General features: G+C 39.8%; 1 protein-coding gene across 1 annotated transcript in view; it reads right to left on the bottom strand.

Moving 5' to 3' along the window:
• LOC126458188 (ryanodine receptor) overlaps positions 1 to 17,961 on the bottom strand; it is a 740,760-nt gene that overhangs the window by 349,970 nt on the left and 372,829 nt on the right. Inside the window, exon 32 of the mRNA XM_050095064.1 lies at positions 15,593 to 15,710. Coding sequence (XP_049951021.1) covers positions 15,593 to 15,710 — 118 coding nt within the window. The remainder of the gene's footprint in view (positions 1 to 15,592; positions 15,711 to 17,961) is intronic.

The following is a 17,961-nucleotide window of genomic DNA, read 5'->3' as shown; positions in this document are numbered from 1 at the left end:
CACCAACACCAGCTTTTCAGAATTGCACAGGTGGGATCTATCCCTGCAATACATCCTTCGTTCGCATAACCCTCCTGGCCTCAACCTTTGTTTGTCACTGTCCTCACCCATCCAATCCATTCCCTGTTCCCATTCCAGCACTGCACAGCCATCATTCCACCAACACAACCAGTCTTTTTATTTCTCTCCTTTTTCACTGCTTCCATCCCCCCCCCCCCCTCCCTCCTCACCACTCCCCTGCCTTCTGTCTAATATGCACCACTTCACTGTCTGTCACCCCCACCATACTATCCCTCCCCCTCCCTGCCCCAGCCTTCCCCTTAGCCCCACCCAATCGCTACTCCCGTCATGCACTGGTGCTGCTGCTCACAAGGTGGTTTCAGTTGCTTGAGACTGCAGTCGTGTGTGTGTGTGTGTGTGTGTGTGTGTGTGTGTGTGTGTGTGTGTGTGTGTGTGTATTGTTGAAGGAGGCCAATGGCTGAAAGCTTTAACTGTGACAGTCCTTTTGTTGTGCCTACCTGCGACTCAGCATCTCCACTACATGGTGAGTAGCAACTTTCCTTCTCATAATATTGTTACATACCATCCTGGATTTTCCAATGACTGGTGTAGACTGGTTGCTTAAGCACCAAGTGATTTTGAACTTTTGTATACCATACATGGCACTCATAGGTGACTAGATGTGCAGTTTAAACATCAAAAACAAAGAACCATTCTTTTTTAAGCTCCAGTCAGTACCAGTAAGTTTGAAATCAGCAATACAAGAAGAAATGAAGAAATAAACAAAATGATACACAACCAAATAATAGAATATAGTTTAAAGTGCCTACAACAATCAGTTACTTGTGATTAAGAAAGCTACAGGCCTGGTTCGCCTTGCACTGGATGCATGCACACTAAATAGGCACATAGAAATGGAACATGATAGACCGTGAGTATCGATGAATTACTGGCATAGTTTTAAGAGGTGTGACATTTTAGTTCAATGGATCTGACAAATGGCTACTGGCAGGTAAAATTAAATAAGGATACTAAAGAATATACAGCAATTTATATGATGGAAAAACTTTTTAATTTAAACTAATATTTTTTGGATTGAGTATTTCAGTTTCAATATTTATTAGAGCTCTTGATCAAGCTCTTGTGAAAGGATTATTGTAAGTACTTTTAATTTATGTAGATTATATTTTACTGGTATCCAAGATGTGGTAGGAGCACTGTACTTTGTTCATTAAGTCTTTATATAAATTTTATGGAAGAAACTCTGAATGGGTAAGAGGTATGAGAAACTGTCCAGAATCACGTAATGTGAAACAGGTTCATTTTTGGGATTAGCTGGATTCTATTGTTTATATACACAGGGACAAGTAATGAATAATCCATGCTTACTTGCGTTGTTGAAGCATAGAACTACTTAGATTTGGGATGAATAATACTGCAAAAGCCTTTCAGAACATAAACAATGCACCGGTAAATGTTCCAATATTATGACATCTGCTAATGACTGAACCATCCAAATTAGATACAGACACATTGGAATACAGTGTAGCTACAGAATTATTTCAGGGAGTATAGAATTGTTTCTTTTGCTAGCAGGAACCTACACAACTCCAACTAAATTATATGGCAACATGGAGGAACTATTAGCTATCATTTGGATTATACAAAAGTTTGAGGCATTTAAGTGTGTATCACAATTAGTATTATACACTGATCATCACCTTCTTAATGAAAACTAGATTGTTGCATACGCGTTTCATGAGATGGATAGTTCCTTCAACAGTTCAGCACTGACATAAAGTATATAAAAGGTTTTATAAATCAAGTTCATATGCATTATCAAGGTTACCTTTGGGTATGAAGGATATGAACAAGGACCTGGATTAACCTTTGTAATTAACTTTTTCAACTTAAGATTTAGCAAAGCAGGTAAGACAAACTTAAATTAAATTTATCCATGTTATATGGGTGTGGTCTGTGGGCCGCGAATGTATTGTAAGATTTTTATGAAATAATATATACCGCAACAGTCAATTGTTACTAATGTTTTATTAGCATAATGCAGTTTAGCAATGTGCTGCTGTCATCACGTACATGTACAGTTACTTTTACATTGCAATTAAAATGAAGTGAAGTTAGTTTCCTTTGCTTGTGTGCCAGAGAGGAAACAGGTGTCTGTTTCGACACATAACCTCACTAGCACACACAGAAAAGGAAACTAACCTCACTTCATTTTAATTACAATGTAAAAGTAACTGTAAATGCACCTAATGATGGTAGCATGCCGCTGAAATGCATCACGCTGATAACAGTGAATGTTTCAGTAAATATTATTTCATAATGCTAAGAAAGGAATACGGGAGGATGATTATTTTAAAAATAAACTTCAACAGTGTGAACAACGATCATTAGCACCATTAGAAGAACATTATGGACACTTGTAGATCAAATATTATTTTGGAGAGAAGACACACACACACACACACACACACACACACACACACACACACACACACAATACTGGAAGCTATGCTTCCGCAGTGTGCGGAAACCAAGTTGGTATGGTTCATACATAAGGCCTGGGGTCTCTACGGTATATGTAAATGTATAAAACACACGAATAAGCCATTCTGTACGAAATTTTAAGATTCTTTGTCATCCAGTGTTTTGTCAAGTACTTAACTAGACAGGGCTTTTAGGGGTAGGGGTAGTAGTAGTAGTAGTAGTAGTAGTAGCTTTATTCATCCGTAGATTTCTTTTTACAAGGATATAGGACATGTCAAAGTATTTACAAATTTAGATCAGTCACTGTACATTCTATACACACATTGTTTCATAACACTTCACTCACTACACACACACACACACACACACACACACACACACACACATACTGGTGATATCTGGGTTATTTTCTGTACTGCAACTTCCCATTTGATATCCTGAAAAACTGAGTCAGCATCCCTCCATAATGAGTGAGATGTTGAGCTCAGAAAGAGGAAGAGGTGTTAGTATTGTGCTATGCATAGCTTGGGGGTAAGTATTTCTAGAAAGGAAAAAAGAAGGAAAAAACATGAAGTGAAGGTGTTACGTGGAATGTTGGATATTTTGTAATCATTATTATTATTATTTACTTGTACGAGGGCAGTTCAATAAGTAATGCAACACATTTTTTTTCTCGGCCAATTTTGGTTGAAAAAACCGGAAATTTCTTGTGGAATATTTTCAAACATTCCCGCTTCGTCTTGTATAGTTTCATTGACTTCAGACAGGTGGCAGCACTGTATGAAGCTGTTAAAATGGCGTCTGTAACGGATGTGCGTTGCAAACAACGGGCAGTGATCGAGTTTCTTTTGGCGGAAAACCAGGGCATCTCAGATATTCATAGCCGCTTGCAGAATGTCTATGATGATCTGGCAGTGGACAAAAGCACGGTGAGTTGTTGGGCAAAGCGTGTGTCATCATCGCTGCAAGGTCAAGCAAGACTGTCTGATCTCCCGCATGCGGGCCGGCCGTGCACAGCTGTGACTCCTGCAATGGCGGAGCGTGCGAACACACTCGTTCGAGATGATCGACGGATCACCATCAAACAACTCAGTGCTCAACTTGACATCTCTGTTGGTAGTGCTGTCACAATTGTTCACCAGTTGGGATATTCAAAGGTTTGTTCCCACTGGGTCCCTCGTTGTCTAACCGAACACCATAAAGAGCAAAGGAGAACCATCTGTGCAGAATTGCTTGCTCGTCATGTGGCTGAGGGTGACAATTTCTTGTCAAAGATTGTTACAGGCGATGAAACATGGGTTCATCACTTCGAACCTGAAACAAAACGGCAATCAATGGAGTGGCGCCACACCCACTCGCCTACCAAGAAAAAGTTTAAAGCCATACCCTCAGCCGGTAAAGTCACGGTTACAGTCTTCTGGGACACTGAAGGGGTTATTCTGTTCGATGTCCTTCCCCATGGTCAAACGATCAACTCTGAAGTGCATTGTGCTACTCTTCAGAAATTGAAGAAACGACTTCAGCGTGTTCGTAGGCACAAAAATCTGAACGAACTTCTCCTTCTTCATGACAACACAAGACCTCACACAAGTCTTCGCACCCGAGAGGAGCTCACAAAACTTCAGTGGACTGTTCTTCCTCATGCACCCTACAGCCCCGATCTCGCACCGTCGGATTTCCATATGTTTGGCCCAATGAAGGACGCAATCCGTGGGAGGCACTACGCGGATGATGAAGAAGTTATTGATGCAGTACGACGTTGGCTCCGACATCGACCAGTGGAATGGTACCGTGCAGGCATACAGGCCCTCATTTCAAGATGGCATAAGGCCGTAGCATTGAATGGAGATTACGTTGAAAAATAGTGTTGTGTAGCTAAAAGATTGGGGAATAACCTGGTGTATTTCAATGCTGAATAAAACAACCCCTGTTTCAGAAAAAAATGTGTTGCATTACTTATTGAACTGCCCTCGTATAACATTTTTTATCAAACCCCTACTCTGTTTTAGCTAAGTAATCCTTCAATGTATTGCATAACAGGTACTTTTTAGCCGCCTTTTTAAAAAAGTGTATTTTTGCAATTTCTTTAATCTCTTTTGGTAATTTATTGTACAGTTTTATTCCTCAGTAGAAAATGCTGTTTTGAGTGGGGGAGGATTGAAATTGGTGCTGACTGCAGCACTCTGGGTCTAGATATTGTCACTGGTCCTCGGCATTGTGGCTCTGGTAAATCCTTGCAGGCTGTTCCTGTTGTTACATCCTCTTCATTATAATGAGCATAAAAGGTAACCCCTTTCATCAAAGCTTCATGATAGTCAAGTGGGTCTTCAGTTTCCTTGCACCTCCCATCATCAATCTGTGTCTCTGGACTGTAAAAGGGCTCCATATGGAGGACATTGGTGTTGTCTCTGTGCTTTGTCTTCTAGATGAAATGTTATCACTTTCATACATGGCATCCAACAATTGACAAAAGATCTGATGTGGCCCAAAGTAGCACTTTAGTAACTTTTCAGATAGTCACACTTTCCGTACCAAGTCTCCCTGGCTGTAACCCACAGGACGATGCTTGGAGTTATAGTGTTCTCAATCTTTTTCCAGGGCGTCTAGGGTCTGTCCATGTATGAACCAGGTTCCTTTCTTCTTCTTTGATCCTGGTGATGAAGAGTTTCATCTAGTCATCCTGAGTATTGTCCGGTTGAAATGGGAACAATATATCCACTGTCATTTCAGACTCGTGACTATGGAGCAGAAAGAACTGTGTGAAGCTTGTAGTGTCTTGCTTCGCTGTATTGTATGTGAGCATCACGATGGGCAGTACTGTGTACCAATCTCTCTGTTCTAAATTAATGTACATTGAGAGCATATCTGCCAATATCTTGTTAAAGCATTCAATGGGGCCATTCGACTGTGGATGGTAGGCATCTGTCTTCCTTTGAGTGACATGGGAGTGAGAAATTACCTCTGATACTAGCATCAACTGGAAAAATTTTCCACAATCAGAGAGCATCACATGGGGTGTTCTGTGTTTCAAATGTTTTGACAAGGAATTTGGAATTCCTGGAGCTTCCTTAGTCATGGCTTTGGTGGCAGCATTGCAGGTGAGGTAGTCATTGCAGATTATTATCCATCGATTCCCATTTATTGACTTTGGGAATGTTTCTTAGAGATTGATTCCAATCCAGTGGAATAATGTCGCTGCAGACAGGATTGGTACCAGACGCCCAGGAAGGTAACTGGGGTGCAGGCTTTTGTTCCTTACAGTAGCTTACATAGTGTCTAATGGATGGTAGATAGTCGGCCAGTGGTACCTGCTTCAGATGCGGTCTAGAGCCTTCTCGGATCACAGATGTTGGTGCATTGTGAAAATACTTCAGGATCACTGGCTGCAGATGAGCTTGGTGACAAGCAACCCTTTCATGTCCCCTTGGATCATATATCCGCTTATAAACCTTTGGCCAGCCCTTCATTCTTTATGGCTTCTGTGGCTTTCAGCAATGCTGGATCTTCCCTCTGGTGAACAGCAATGTCATTTAATACAGATGTGGCTGAGATTTTGTACATGCACTGTGTTCTGCCAAAAGATTCCTTGAAAGTCAGTCAGTGTCCTTGTGTCTGTGTTGGTTTTTGCACACCGTTATGACACCTTACTCCTGAAGCTGCAGTTCCATCCCATCAGTCAACCAGATGGATCCTTCGGGCTAGTCCGCCAGCATAGAGAATTGTGATCTGTTGCTACAGTGAATGGCTTGTTAAATAAATACGGCTGGAATTTGTTGGTGGCCCAAATAACTGCAAGGTACCTTTTATCAGTTGTGGAGTAGTTCATCATGGACTTGGAGAGTACTTTGAAAGCATAAACTACCACCTTTCTCAGCACCCTTCTGAATTTATACTATAACTGCATCTATTCCAAAACCATTACCATCAGTGTGAAATTCTGTCTCAGTTTTCTCATCATATAATGCTAGAACTGGAGAATATGTTAGCACTTCCTATTGCACCTCATTCCAGGACAACTTGGCATCTCCCTGAAGTAGTTCTTGCAGGGCAGGTGCCGTGGGACAGAAGTCCTTGATGAATTACCAGTAGTTTGAGGACATTCAGAGAAACTTCTCACATCAGGAATGTCTTGTGGAGTCGAAAAGTCTCTGTGGATCAGGATCAACTAAACCACCATTCACAAGGTGCCTCAAGATTTTTACTTCTCGGACAAGGAAGTGTAACTGTTTTGGGTTCAGGCCAAGAGCTGCAGCCAGCCTAGATGTTCTTCAAATGTCTTCGAAAAAATGACAATGTCATCCAGATAGCAAAGACACATCATCCGTTTAAAGTGTCAAAACTGGTTGTTCACCATACTTTCGAAAGTGGCTGGAGTGTTACACAGCCAAAAAGGTGTAACTCTGAATGCATAGAGGCCAGGAGGAGTTATGAAGGCAGTATTTTCCCCTGCAGTCTCATCAATCTCAATTTGAAGGTAGCCTATCTGCAAGTCCATAGCAGAGGAATACTTTGCTCCTTTCAAGCAGTCCGGGGTGTCATCAATGCCCCACAGTGGATATACATCTTTCTTACTGATTTTGTTCAGACAACAGTAGTCAATGTAGAAATGTCAGGTGCCCTTCTTTTTCTCAGAGACCTCCAGTAAGGCCCAAGGACCTTCTGAAGAGTATCTGATGTCATCTTGCAGCATCTTCTTCACTTCCTCCTGGATTACCTGTCGTTCAGCCGATGACAATCTGTATGACCACTGGCTAATTGATGGATGATCCTCAGCATTGACAGGGTGTTGCATCATAAGACTTTTGGGCCATCTTTTCTCCACTACAGATTTGAAAGCATCTGAAAACTGACACAAAATTTCTATTACTCACTTATGATGTTCTTAGTGAGACTAGGTCCTATTGGCAGTTTAATAGCAGCTTTCTCCTGTGTTGCTTGTAGTGGTACTGGAGCACAATTCTTCATCAATAACACTAAGCTGCTCTTCCTGGGCTGGTTTAGCTGTCCACATGCACTTACCTTTAGGGATAAGTTGTGGCTCCTGATGACAGTTAGAGATCCAAAGAACTCCTCGACCATCAACAATGATTATGACTGTCACCAGATTGTAGATATCTTTTGTGAGTCTGAGTAGCATTTTGCAATCAATGAAAGCTTCAAAGTTTAACTGTGTGTCTCAAATGACATCTGGTACTCTTCTAGTTGATGGTGGGATAACAATGCCTTGGATGTATGTATTTCCCATTTGCGAGTTTCAGCATAATCACTTTCATATCATAGAACATAGCCTTCTTTAGCTGACAATGATAAGCATTTGACATTACAGAAAAAGAAACCAAAGTTGACTAGTGCCCAGGCTGGTTGGTGGTCCACATTTCATGTCATCTTGGGAACTGTCATCCATGGAGGGTTTTCACCTATGCCAGCCTCACCTCTGCAGATGGTCAGCAATGCTTAGTTTTCCTGAATTAGGCAGCTAGGCAAGCAGTGATTCCTCTGTTTGGCAACAGGGAATGGAGAGTGACCTAGTCCAGGCTACATTGATGAACTTTGACCCACAGTTTGATTACAATAATATCCATATGACTGGCATGAATAGGACCATTGTGATGGTTGAGGTCTTGTGGCATAATATTTGTCGAACACTTGTCTTCTTTCTCTGCCGTAATGCATGTGTCCAGAGTGTCCACAATATGAAAACAGACTGGTGTGCTGTCCTCCATATTCCAAATATGTGTTCTTTCATCATCAGACATTTTACTTGGTGAAGGAGTTGATGCTGTTGGCATTAAATTCAAGTCCATTCCTTATGGCACATTTTACTGGTGGTACAGGCTTATGCTAAATACTGACACACATCTTCCTCCAAATTCTCTTTTATCTCCTGACATACTGGGTTGACATTCAAGGTTACTACATCTTGTGTACTTAGTCTGACATTTCTGGCTGCTATACAATGCAGTATGCTCTTACTATCTGTCTTATGAGAGAGGTGAGCTCTTGGTGGTCTTCCACAACCACCCGGTAGGGACTCCATTCAGTAATACCTCATTCATCTGACTCTTTTCTGTAGCATTTCCTCAATTTGCTGACACAGTTTGATGAATTCCAGACATTGTCAGCTCCTTTACCTTAAGAGTACCTCAGTACATGTCTTTTGTGACTTCTTTTTGTTGACTTCTGTCTTGTTAGGATTCACGATGTGGCAAAGGGTCAAAACATTCTGTATGTATAATTATGTTGTTTCCCATGACGTTTGGCCCTGCCCCTCAGTTGTTCTTCCGCTAAGTAGACTTGCTGTTCACTGTTTGTCAAACATTGTCTTCAGTCCGGTCTGGAATTTTTCACTACAACTGAACTTCTCTTCATTTTTCTTAAACCACTGCTGGGCTGTGTCATCTAAGTATAAGTTCATATTTGACAGAAACATCATGTCTTCTCACCCACTGTATTTGGTGACTCAGTCAAATACTTCCAGCTTTTTTGTCAGGTCTTGACAAACATCTCCAGAGAACACTGATAGATGCTTGATGTGCAGCTGACTTACTGCTGGTTTGGGAATGCTATACTGCTTGTATTCTGGTTCCGGTCTGAGTAGGCAATGGTTTTCACATTGCCTAATTGGAGCTATGACTATGTAGATGATTTGAGGTGCTTGGCATCTCCACCAAACAATATCATGTCGTGACCACGCTTGAGTCCAAATCTGAACGCTGGGTCACCAATGAAATACAACACTTAGCACACCAACATACAGCCGAAACAGAACTGATCTGTTGAATAGGGTGCGCAAATACAAATGTCGACTATTTCAGAATGCTAGTATTTATACAACCACTGAATATTCCAGACATACGAACATTACAAACGTATGATACTTCAAGAACCTTCAAGAAATAAAATGAAATAATAAATAATTGCGGGTGGTTGGATTTGAACTGGCAGCCCGCAGCACACCAGCCAGCAATGCTAACCTCTATACCTCACTGATGGCACCAGAGCTCATGGAAATATCAGTGAGTCACAATTGGAATCAATTAGCTCATACCTGTGTGTAGCAATTTATAGGGTAATGAAATGGAATGATCACATATGCTCTGTTGTTGATAAACCAGGTGATAAACTTCAGTTCATTGTAAGGTACAGGGAAGATGTAATGGGTCTATGAAAGAGGCTGCTAACAAAACACTTGTGCAACCTGAAGGCATAAAAGTACGACAGCACAAATGTTCATATGGAGATGGCCACTGAGACACTGAGAAACATGAAATGGCGGATGTTCAAAGGCAGACACCAACTATACTGCGAAAGAATACTACCAACTTTAAACATGCTGAAAATGTTCATAAAGTTTCAAAGAAACAGTACTAACAAGGAGAGGTCCCCAGCGATGGGATCAACTTTTTGAAGCCAAATATACAGTGACGTAGGTTAAGATCCCAGGTATCACACCCGCAGCCGTTCTCCCTTGTGAGCCCTTGTTTGCAAGTAATTCACACCAAAAATTTTTGGGATTCTGCATGACGCTCAATAATGATAAAAAAGTCAAATTATCTAGTCTGGTTGTGTGGAGTAATGGACAGGATGATAGCTCCACATACAAGAGATTGGGGATTCGAAATCTTGTCAGGTGTAATAAATTTCTTTTATTTTTAAATCTTTATCAAAATGACTTCAATCATTATTTTTATTCAATTAATTGGTTTCAATGTAATTTTTTATTTCTATTCCTTTGTCGCATTATTTTCATCACCATATGAACGTTTTTCATTTGGTTCATTTTTTCTTTATATCATTCTTTTTCTGATCAGACTTTTTCTGAATATGAAATTAATTATATTTATCTATTATTACCTATTATAATATCAAATTATTTGAAAATTCCAATCTATCAATTAAAAAACAAAAGATCAAATAATCTACTTATATTGACTGTGCAGTAGTGTGAAAAATGTGATTTTTCATTACCAGATGTGCATTTTCATTTAAAGCATAACCGAAATACCTGTTGCACTATGGACAAAATAATGTAGATGAAGATTTAAATGAAAAAACGGCTTATAAGTAGAACAGAATTCAAACAAAGTGAGAAACATATATAATGAATGCCATAATGTGGACGAAAAAACAGGGTGCTAAAACAAAAGAAAATAAATTGAAATTAATACATAAAATTAATTGAAAAAATGAAATGTCATGTGGCTAGGGCCTCCCGTCGGGTAGACCGTTCGCATGGTGCAGGTCTTTCGAGTTGACGCCACTTCGGCGACCTGCACATCGATGGGGATGAAATGATGATGATTTGGACAACACAACACCCAGTCCCTGAGCGGAGAAAATCTCCAACCCAGCCGGGAATTGAACCCGGGCCCTTAGGATTGACAGTCTGTCACGCTGACCACTCAGCTACCGGGAGCGGACTATAAAATTAATTAAAAACACATGAACAAAGATCTGAGGTGGAAGAAGAATGATAGGAAGAGAAATGAGAACAAATGAAGAAGTCGATATTATGACCAAAATGTTATGAGAATGAAAAGGAAGTAAAAAATTGCATTTAAATCAATTAACAGAATAAAAAAGATGATGAAAGTCATTTCAATAAAGACAAAAAATAATAAAAATGTACTGTGCCTGGCAGTATTTGAACCAACAACCTCCTCACAGAACCATTCTATTTGAAGCAACTTTTTAACACTATTGAGTGCCTCACAAAATTCCAAATTTTTCATTAATTTCTCACAAATGAGGGCCTACCAGGGTGAATGGCGGCAATATGTGATACCTGGGATCTTAACCTACATAACTGTATAGATGGCATCCTTGTAAGTGAAGAATCTAGGAATATACTGCAACTTCCTTGGTATTGCTCCCACAGGAACTGGAAATACAAGTTCAGACTCATTACAGTGTGTACAGGGGTATATAAGCGATCACTCTTCCCAAGGTCCAAACATGAATACAAAGGGAATGCACGTCGTAGTGGTTAGCAGAATACAGATGTAGATGCAGAGTTTGGCTTTGAAAGCAAACAGTCTCTTGTTAAATTCAGGCCACAGGTAGGAATTTAGGGACACAGATTGGGGGGGAGGGGGGGGGACCAGAGCATTCTTTGCTTTTTTGTTCACACTTGGAAAAAGCAGCAATATATCTTTTGAGTAAAGACGAAGAGGTAGTGTACAAAGATCATGACGATGTCCTCCAGAGATGGGAAGAATATACAGGGTGTTACAAAAAGGTACGGCCAAACTTTCAGGAAACATTCCTCACACACAAATAAAGAAAAGATATGTGGACATGTGTCCGGAAACGCTTCATTTCCATGTTAGAGCTCAGTTTAGTTTCGTCAGTATGTGCTATACTTCCTCGATTCACCGTCATGATTTCATATGGGATACTCTACCTGTGCTGCTAGAACATGTGCCTTTACAAGTATGACACAACATGTGGTTCATGCACGATGGAGCTCCTGCACATTTCAGTCGAAGAGTTCGTACGCTTCTCAACAACAGATTCGGTGACCGATGGATTGGTAGAGGCGGACCGATTCCATGGCCTCCACGCTCTCCTGACCTCAACCCTCTTGACTTTCATTTGTGGGGGCATTTGAAAGCTCTTGTCTACGCAACCCTGGTACCAAATGTAGAGACTCTTTGTGCTCGTATTGTGGACGGCTGTGATACAATACGCCATTCTCCAGGGCTGCATCAGCGCATCAGGGATTCCATGCGACGGAGGGTGGATGCATGTATCCTCGCTAACGGAGGACATTTTGAACATTTCCTGTAACAAAGTGTTTGAAGTCACACGAAGTCACGCTGGTACGTTTTGTTGCTGTGTGTTTCCATTCCATGATTAATGTGATTTGAAGAGAAGCAATAAAATGAGCCCTAACATGGAAAGTAAGCGTTTCCGGACACATCTCCACATAACATATTTTCTTTCTTTGTGTGTGAGGAATGTTTCCTAAATGTTTGGCCGTACCTATTTGTAGCACCCTGTATAAAAGAGCTATATGACACAAATAGCAAACCAGAAACTCTGGAACTTGAATCACACAACAGTGTAAGTGATGAAGAGAAAGGACCGACCATCATAATGGAAGAAGTAAAGTCTGCCATTGCTGCAATGAAAAATGGCAAAGCAGTAGGTACAGATACAATACCGGGAGAAATACTAAAATGCTTGAACCACAATGGAATAAGAGAAATATTGAGGTTATGTAATAAAATATATGACAGTGGTGAATGGCCTGAGGACTTTTTGACAACAGTAATGATTCCATTACCGAAAAAACAAGGAACCAAGATATGCAGCGAGCACAGGACAATCAGCCTCATTTCACATGCAGCCAAAGTGATGTTAAGAATAATTAATAAAAGACTTGAAAAAGTAATAGAGGAGAATCTCAGCGAGGAGCAGTTTGGCTTTAGATGGAATACGGGCACCAGAGATGCAATAGGGCTCCTACGAATATTGGGAGAAAGGTTATTTGAAAAAGGAAGAGATCTATATATGTGCTTCATCGATTTAGAAAAGGCATTTGACAATGTGGTTTGGGACAAGCTGGCGACTATTATGAGGGAAAAGAGAGCGGACTGGAAAACCAGAAGACTTATAAACTCATTGTACCTTAATCAAAAAGTTTCAGTTAAAGTGAGAGGAGAAAGTACAAACTGGATCAGACTAGGGAAAGGAGTAAAACAAGGATGCTGTTTATCACCTACTCTTTTCAACCTGTACTTGGAAAATATGATTGACCAATGTTCATTAGATGACAACGGAGTAGAAATTGGAGGAAGAAGAGTAGGGTGCTTGAGATTTGCCGATGACATGGTCCTTCTAGCCACAGGGGAAAAAGAATTACAGGATTTGGTGGACACCATTGCAACTAACGGAAAAAATATGGAATGAAAATTAACACAAATAAAACAAAAGTATTGGCAATAGGAGGAAATAAGGAAATAAAAATTGTGCTGAATGGAGAAACACTAGAACTGGTGCAAAATTTTAAGTATCTTGGAAGCAGGATAGACACCGACTGGAAGTGCACCACAGAAATTAAAACAAGTATAGCAACGGCAAAAGAGGCGTTTTATAAGAAAAGGAGAATCTTCTGCAGCGGTCTGGACAGAGAATTCAGAAAGAGACTCATAAAATGTCTTGTATGGAGTGTTCTTCTATATGGCGCTGAAACATGGACTATGAGGAAAAAAGACAGAGAAAGGCTGGAGGCTTTTGAGATCTGGACATGGCGGAAGATGGAAAGAATAAGTTGGATGGGCAGAGTAAAAAATGAAGAAGTACTGAGAAGAGTTGGAGAGAAAAGGCAGTTACTAGATGTAATAAAGAGAAGAAAAAGAAATTGGATTGGGAATATATTAAGAAAGAATGACGGACTGATAAAAACAGTTTTAGAAGGTTATGTAGAAGGGAAAAGGAAGTGAGGAAGGAAGAGATTCCAGATGCTGGATGACATGATGGACAGTACAACATACAGCAGCCTCAAGAAGGAAGCAATGGATCACAGAAAATGGAGAGGCAAAGGACCTGCTAATATAGCAGATAACTGATGATGATGATGATCTGACCATGCTCAGCTTTTAATATTTCAGCATTGGGTCATTATGGTACTGCAATTAACTGATGAACTTGCAGATGTGGTAGCACTCAATTGCGCTATAACTTGATATTTTTGAAGCTGTTAGTGAACCCACAAAGGAGATGAATTTGCTATAGGACACACTCCATTCTGTAACCAAAAATGGTGTTCCAGAAACTATTGTCTCTCATTTGAAAAACAAACTAAAAAGTGAATTTGGAGAAGACTTTTGAACTAAAAGTAGCATTCACACCCCAATGATCTCATTCGAGGACAAGTGAAAAAGTAATGGCACTTTTTAAAAAAGATATTTTTTTGGTAAAACAACATTGCAAGTGACATGATTTCTTTACATTATCTTCTTCAACCTCTATGCACTTAGTCCACCTATTGACAAGCTGCTTAATGCCTTCCTGGAAGATGCTTTGTGTTATTGTATATACCCACTCCTACAGTGCCCCCACAACCCAGTGATCGAATGAAAACTTGAATTCATTCAGGTGCTGCTTCGTTGGGCCAAGTGAAAATCACTTGGAGCTTCATCAAGGCCATATGACTCATGCTCCTGCAGCCCAAAACCAAGATTTTGCAAGCACTGGATTATTTTTAAGCTTCATGAGAGCAGGCATTATTATGCTCAGGAAAATCTAAATGCATTTGACAGGCAACAAAAAGAATAAAAAACAAAGAAACACATTTTCTTTAGGACACAACAATGATGAGTATCCTTCAAATTAAGGCTGCAATCACATATGGGCACCTGACATATCTGTTTGTTTTTTGAAAAGAAAATGTTATGATGAAGAAGCCAAATATGTTATATATTTTAACATAGTTGTTTATTACGTATTTCCTTTACTTCACATGATGTTAGCAGTCATGTAAGCTGCATTACCTGTGATTGTCAGATAACAAGACTCACTGTGCAGATCCATTTGATTTCTCACAACAAGCAACAACACTCTGTGGAGCAGTGAACACTCCACAGTTCATCAGGAGGCTCGAGAGCCTGAACAGCTTGGTCTATGACCATATTACAGTGGTTAGCTGAGTGGTGAGATTCAGGGAGATACAGAAACATTCTTGCTAGCATAGACCTGTTTTCTGAGCTTGACTTAAAGAAAACATACCCTTAACTTACTAGCTAATTAGCAGACCTTAGTTCAATCCCTTACAGTGCTATAAGGGGAAATACTGTCTCTCATTTTGACGGGGTGTCCTTCAGTTTCAACTGAGTCGTGGTAGCCAACAAAATTACTTGTATGCAGGTTTTGTGGTGATGTACATCATAATACTTACAGATCTTTGGACTCTTCTGATTTTTGCCTTTCAAAGTATGTTTACTACAGTCATTAGCTCTTTGTCAAGTCCTTTATGCTCTTTCCCCCAGACATACGTAGACAAGTGCACACGTGAGCACACTCAAGCGGAACCAAAATTTACTTTTTAACCCACAATTGCAGCCAGAAAGTGACTTTTAATTACCTGAATGGTGAACGACCTCTCTTCTTTTTGTCATCTCGGATAGCATCTTGGTTATTTACCATCCCATCCATGTTGTATCTATTTAGATCCATATCACTTGTTGACCTATGAATTTTACCTATAAAACAATAACAAACACAATTCTATACAAAAGAGAACCTTGTAATGTTTACTAAGTTCATATATGTCTTCATTTACAAGTTTTTATGTGTATTCATTGTTTCTTTTCACTCGTTTACGTCTTTTAAAATAAGATAGCCACAAACAAACTCAAATCCACAAATGACTGGTGATACTATTTTTGTTAACTCCTACAGTATTCAATCCAGAATTTAAAACATGATGAGAATGTAATAGACACCAGTAGAATAATTGAGGAAGAAAAAGGTGCAACATTACTAATGAGCAATATGAGGAAGGGGAAAAACAAAAAAAAAAAAAAAACGAAAGAGTAGAGAGTCTTAGGGAATTCTGTAGAGCCTGCTGTTCATAAGGAACACTCTTTTCAAAAATGGAAAAGATGATGTGATGTAGAAGTTTGTATATTAACAACTTGATGTGACTACTGGCACAACAGTATTAACATTCAGGGCTTGATACACAGAAGCATAACAACAGTGTAAGAAAAACCATTGGTACCTATGGAGCAGAACATCTTCTGTCTGTTTCAGCACTGGAAGCTACTCATCAGGAGACTGTATTAAGTGTAACTGCTGATGGTAAGTGAATGTGATGATGCCATGCAAATACAGGGTGACACAGAATAATGGGAATGTTTGAAATGAGTAGTGGCAGCCATGGGCAGGTGGCAGCACTGTGGGATCATGACAATTAGCAAGTCAACAGTCTGCCATTTCAGCAATCATGGATTAGGGGAATTGGCAACAGCATGCATTAGCCATAAAAATGTTTTATAAAAACAATGATAGTTTGGCAGCAGCGCAGAGGGAGTTTTGACGTATTTATAATTTAGGGCATAACGATGCCATTCTGTTGAAACACACGATAAAATATTGGATTAATAACATTGAAGAGACTGGATCTGCCCTCAAGAAGAAACCAACAGAACGAACAAGAAGTGTGCATTCTCCAGTGAATGTTGATGTTGTACGTCTGTCTTACAGAGCCCACGTCATTCAATTTATAAGCAAGCAGCAGTAGTTGGAATGTCCCAGGAGAGTGTTCACAGAATTGTTCATCTTGATTTAAAATTTCATCCATACAAACTACAAAAGGCGCAACAATTGAAGGACAATGATTACCAGTTACGATTAGGATTCTGTCAACAAGCGATAACAAAAATAAACAGTGAAAATGAATTTCTAATCAAGTTGTGGATGTCAGATTAGGCACATTTTCATTTCACAGGTTATGTGAATAAGCAGAACTACCATTACTGGGCAAACACAAATCCTAATGACGTTCATGAGCGCCCTTTACGTGCTAGTAAAGTGACAGTATGGTGTGGTATTTCATCACATGGGATTATCAGACCATATTTTTTCACAGGTGAAGAAAACTGTCAATGTTGATTGTTACATGGAGATGTTATGAACTTTTGTTACAACTGCATAGAACAACTTTTCAAATGCTCAAGAAGCCTGGTTTCAACAGGATGGAGTGACATCACACACTGCACGGCAATCAATGGCATATGTGCGAGAATTGTTTGGCAACCATGTGACCTCACGATTCATTAACATTCCCTGGCCCTCTAGGTCACGAGATTTATCCATTTGTGATTTTTTTTCTTGTGGGGCTACGTCAAGAGCAAAGTCTACATGACTCGACCAGGAACCTTGGATGAGTTAAAACAGAGAATTTGGGATGCAATTCATAGTATACCAGCTGAGATGTTGCAGAGGTCAATGAGGAATCTCAACAGCAGATTTCACGAATTTATTCATACAGGACACCATATAAATGACGTAAATTTTAAAAAATGATAAATGCCATCAATGTTTTGTAAATTGGCAAAGTTGTAAGGTTTCAATTACTATAAATGCAATTTCTGTCCTTCATCACTTCTAGTTTTACTGGATTGTGGAAATGTTCCCATTCTTCTGTGTCACCCTGTATACTATGCAGCCTGTGCTGTTGTTGATGGATGTGTGAGAAGCAAAGATGAACACAATGCACATATTAAAAAACAATATACTCTGATGAGCCAAAACATTTTTACCACCTGCTTAATAGCTTGTCTGTCCATCTTTAGAATGAAATATATAACTGATTCTGCACATCAGGGATCCAACAGTTTGTGGGTAGGTCTGTTGAGGGATATGGCATTAGACGTCTACACACAAGTTGTGTAATTCACATAAATAATGGTCCACTGATTTGTGTACGCAGAGATGGTGCCGAATAGT

This window comes from Schistocerca serialis, chromosome 2 (assembly GCF_023864345.2).
Source record: "Schistocerca serialis cubense isolate TAMUIC-IGC-003099 chromosome 2, iqSchSeri2.2, whole genome shotgun sequence".
NCBI lineage: Eukaryota > Metazoa > Arthropoda > Insecta > Orthoptera > Acrididae > Schistocerca > Schistocerca serialis.
This window is presented reverse-complemented; position numbering and strand designations above follow the sequence as displayed.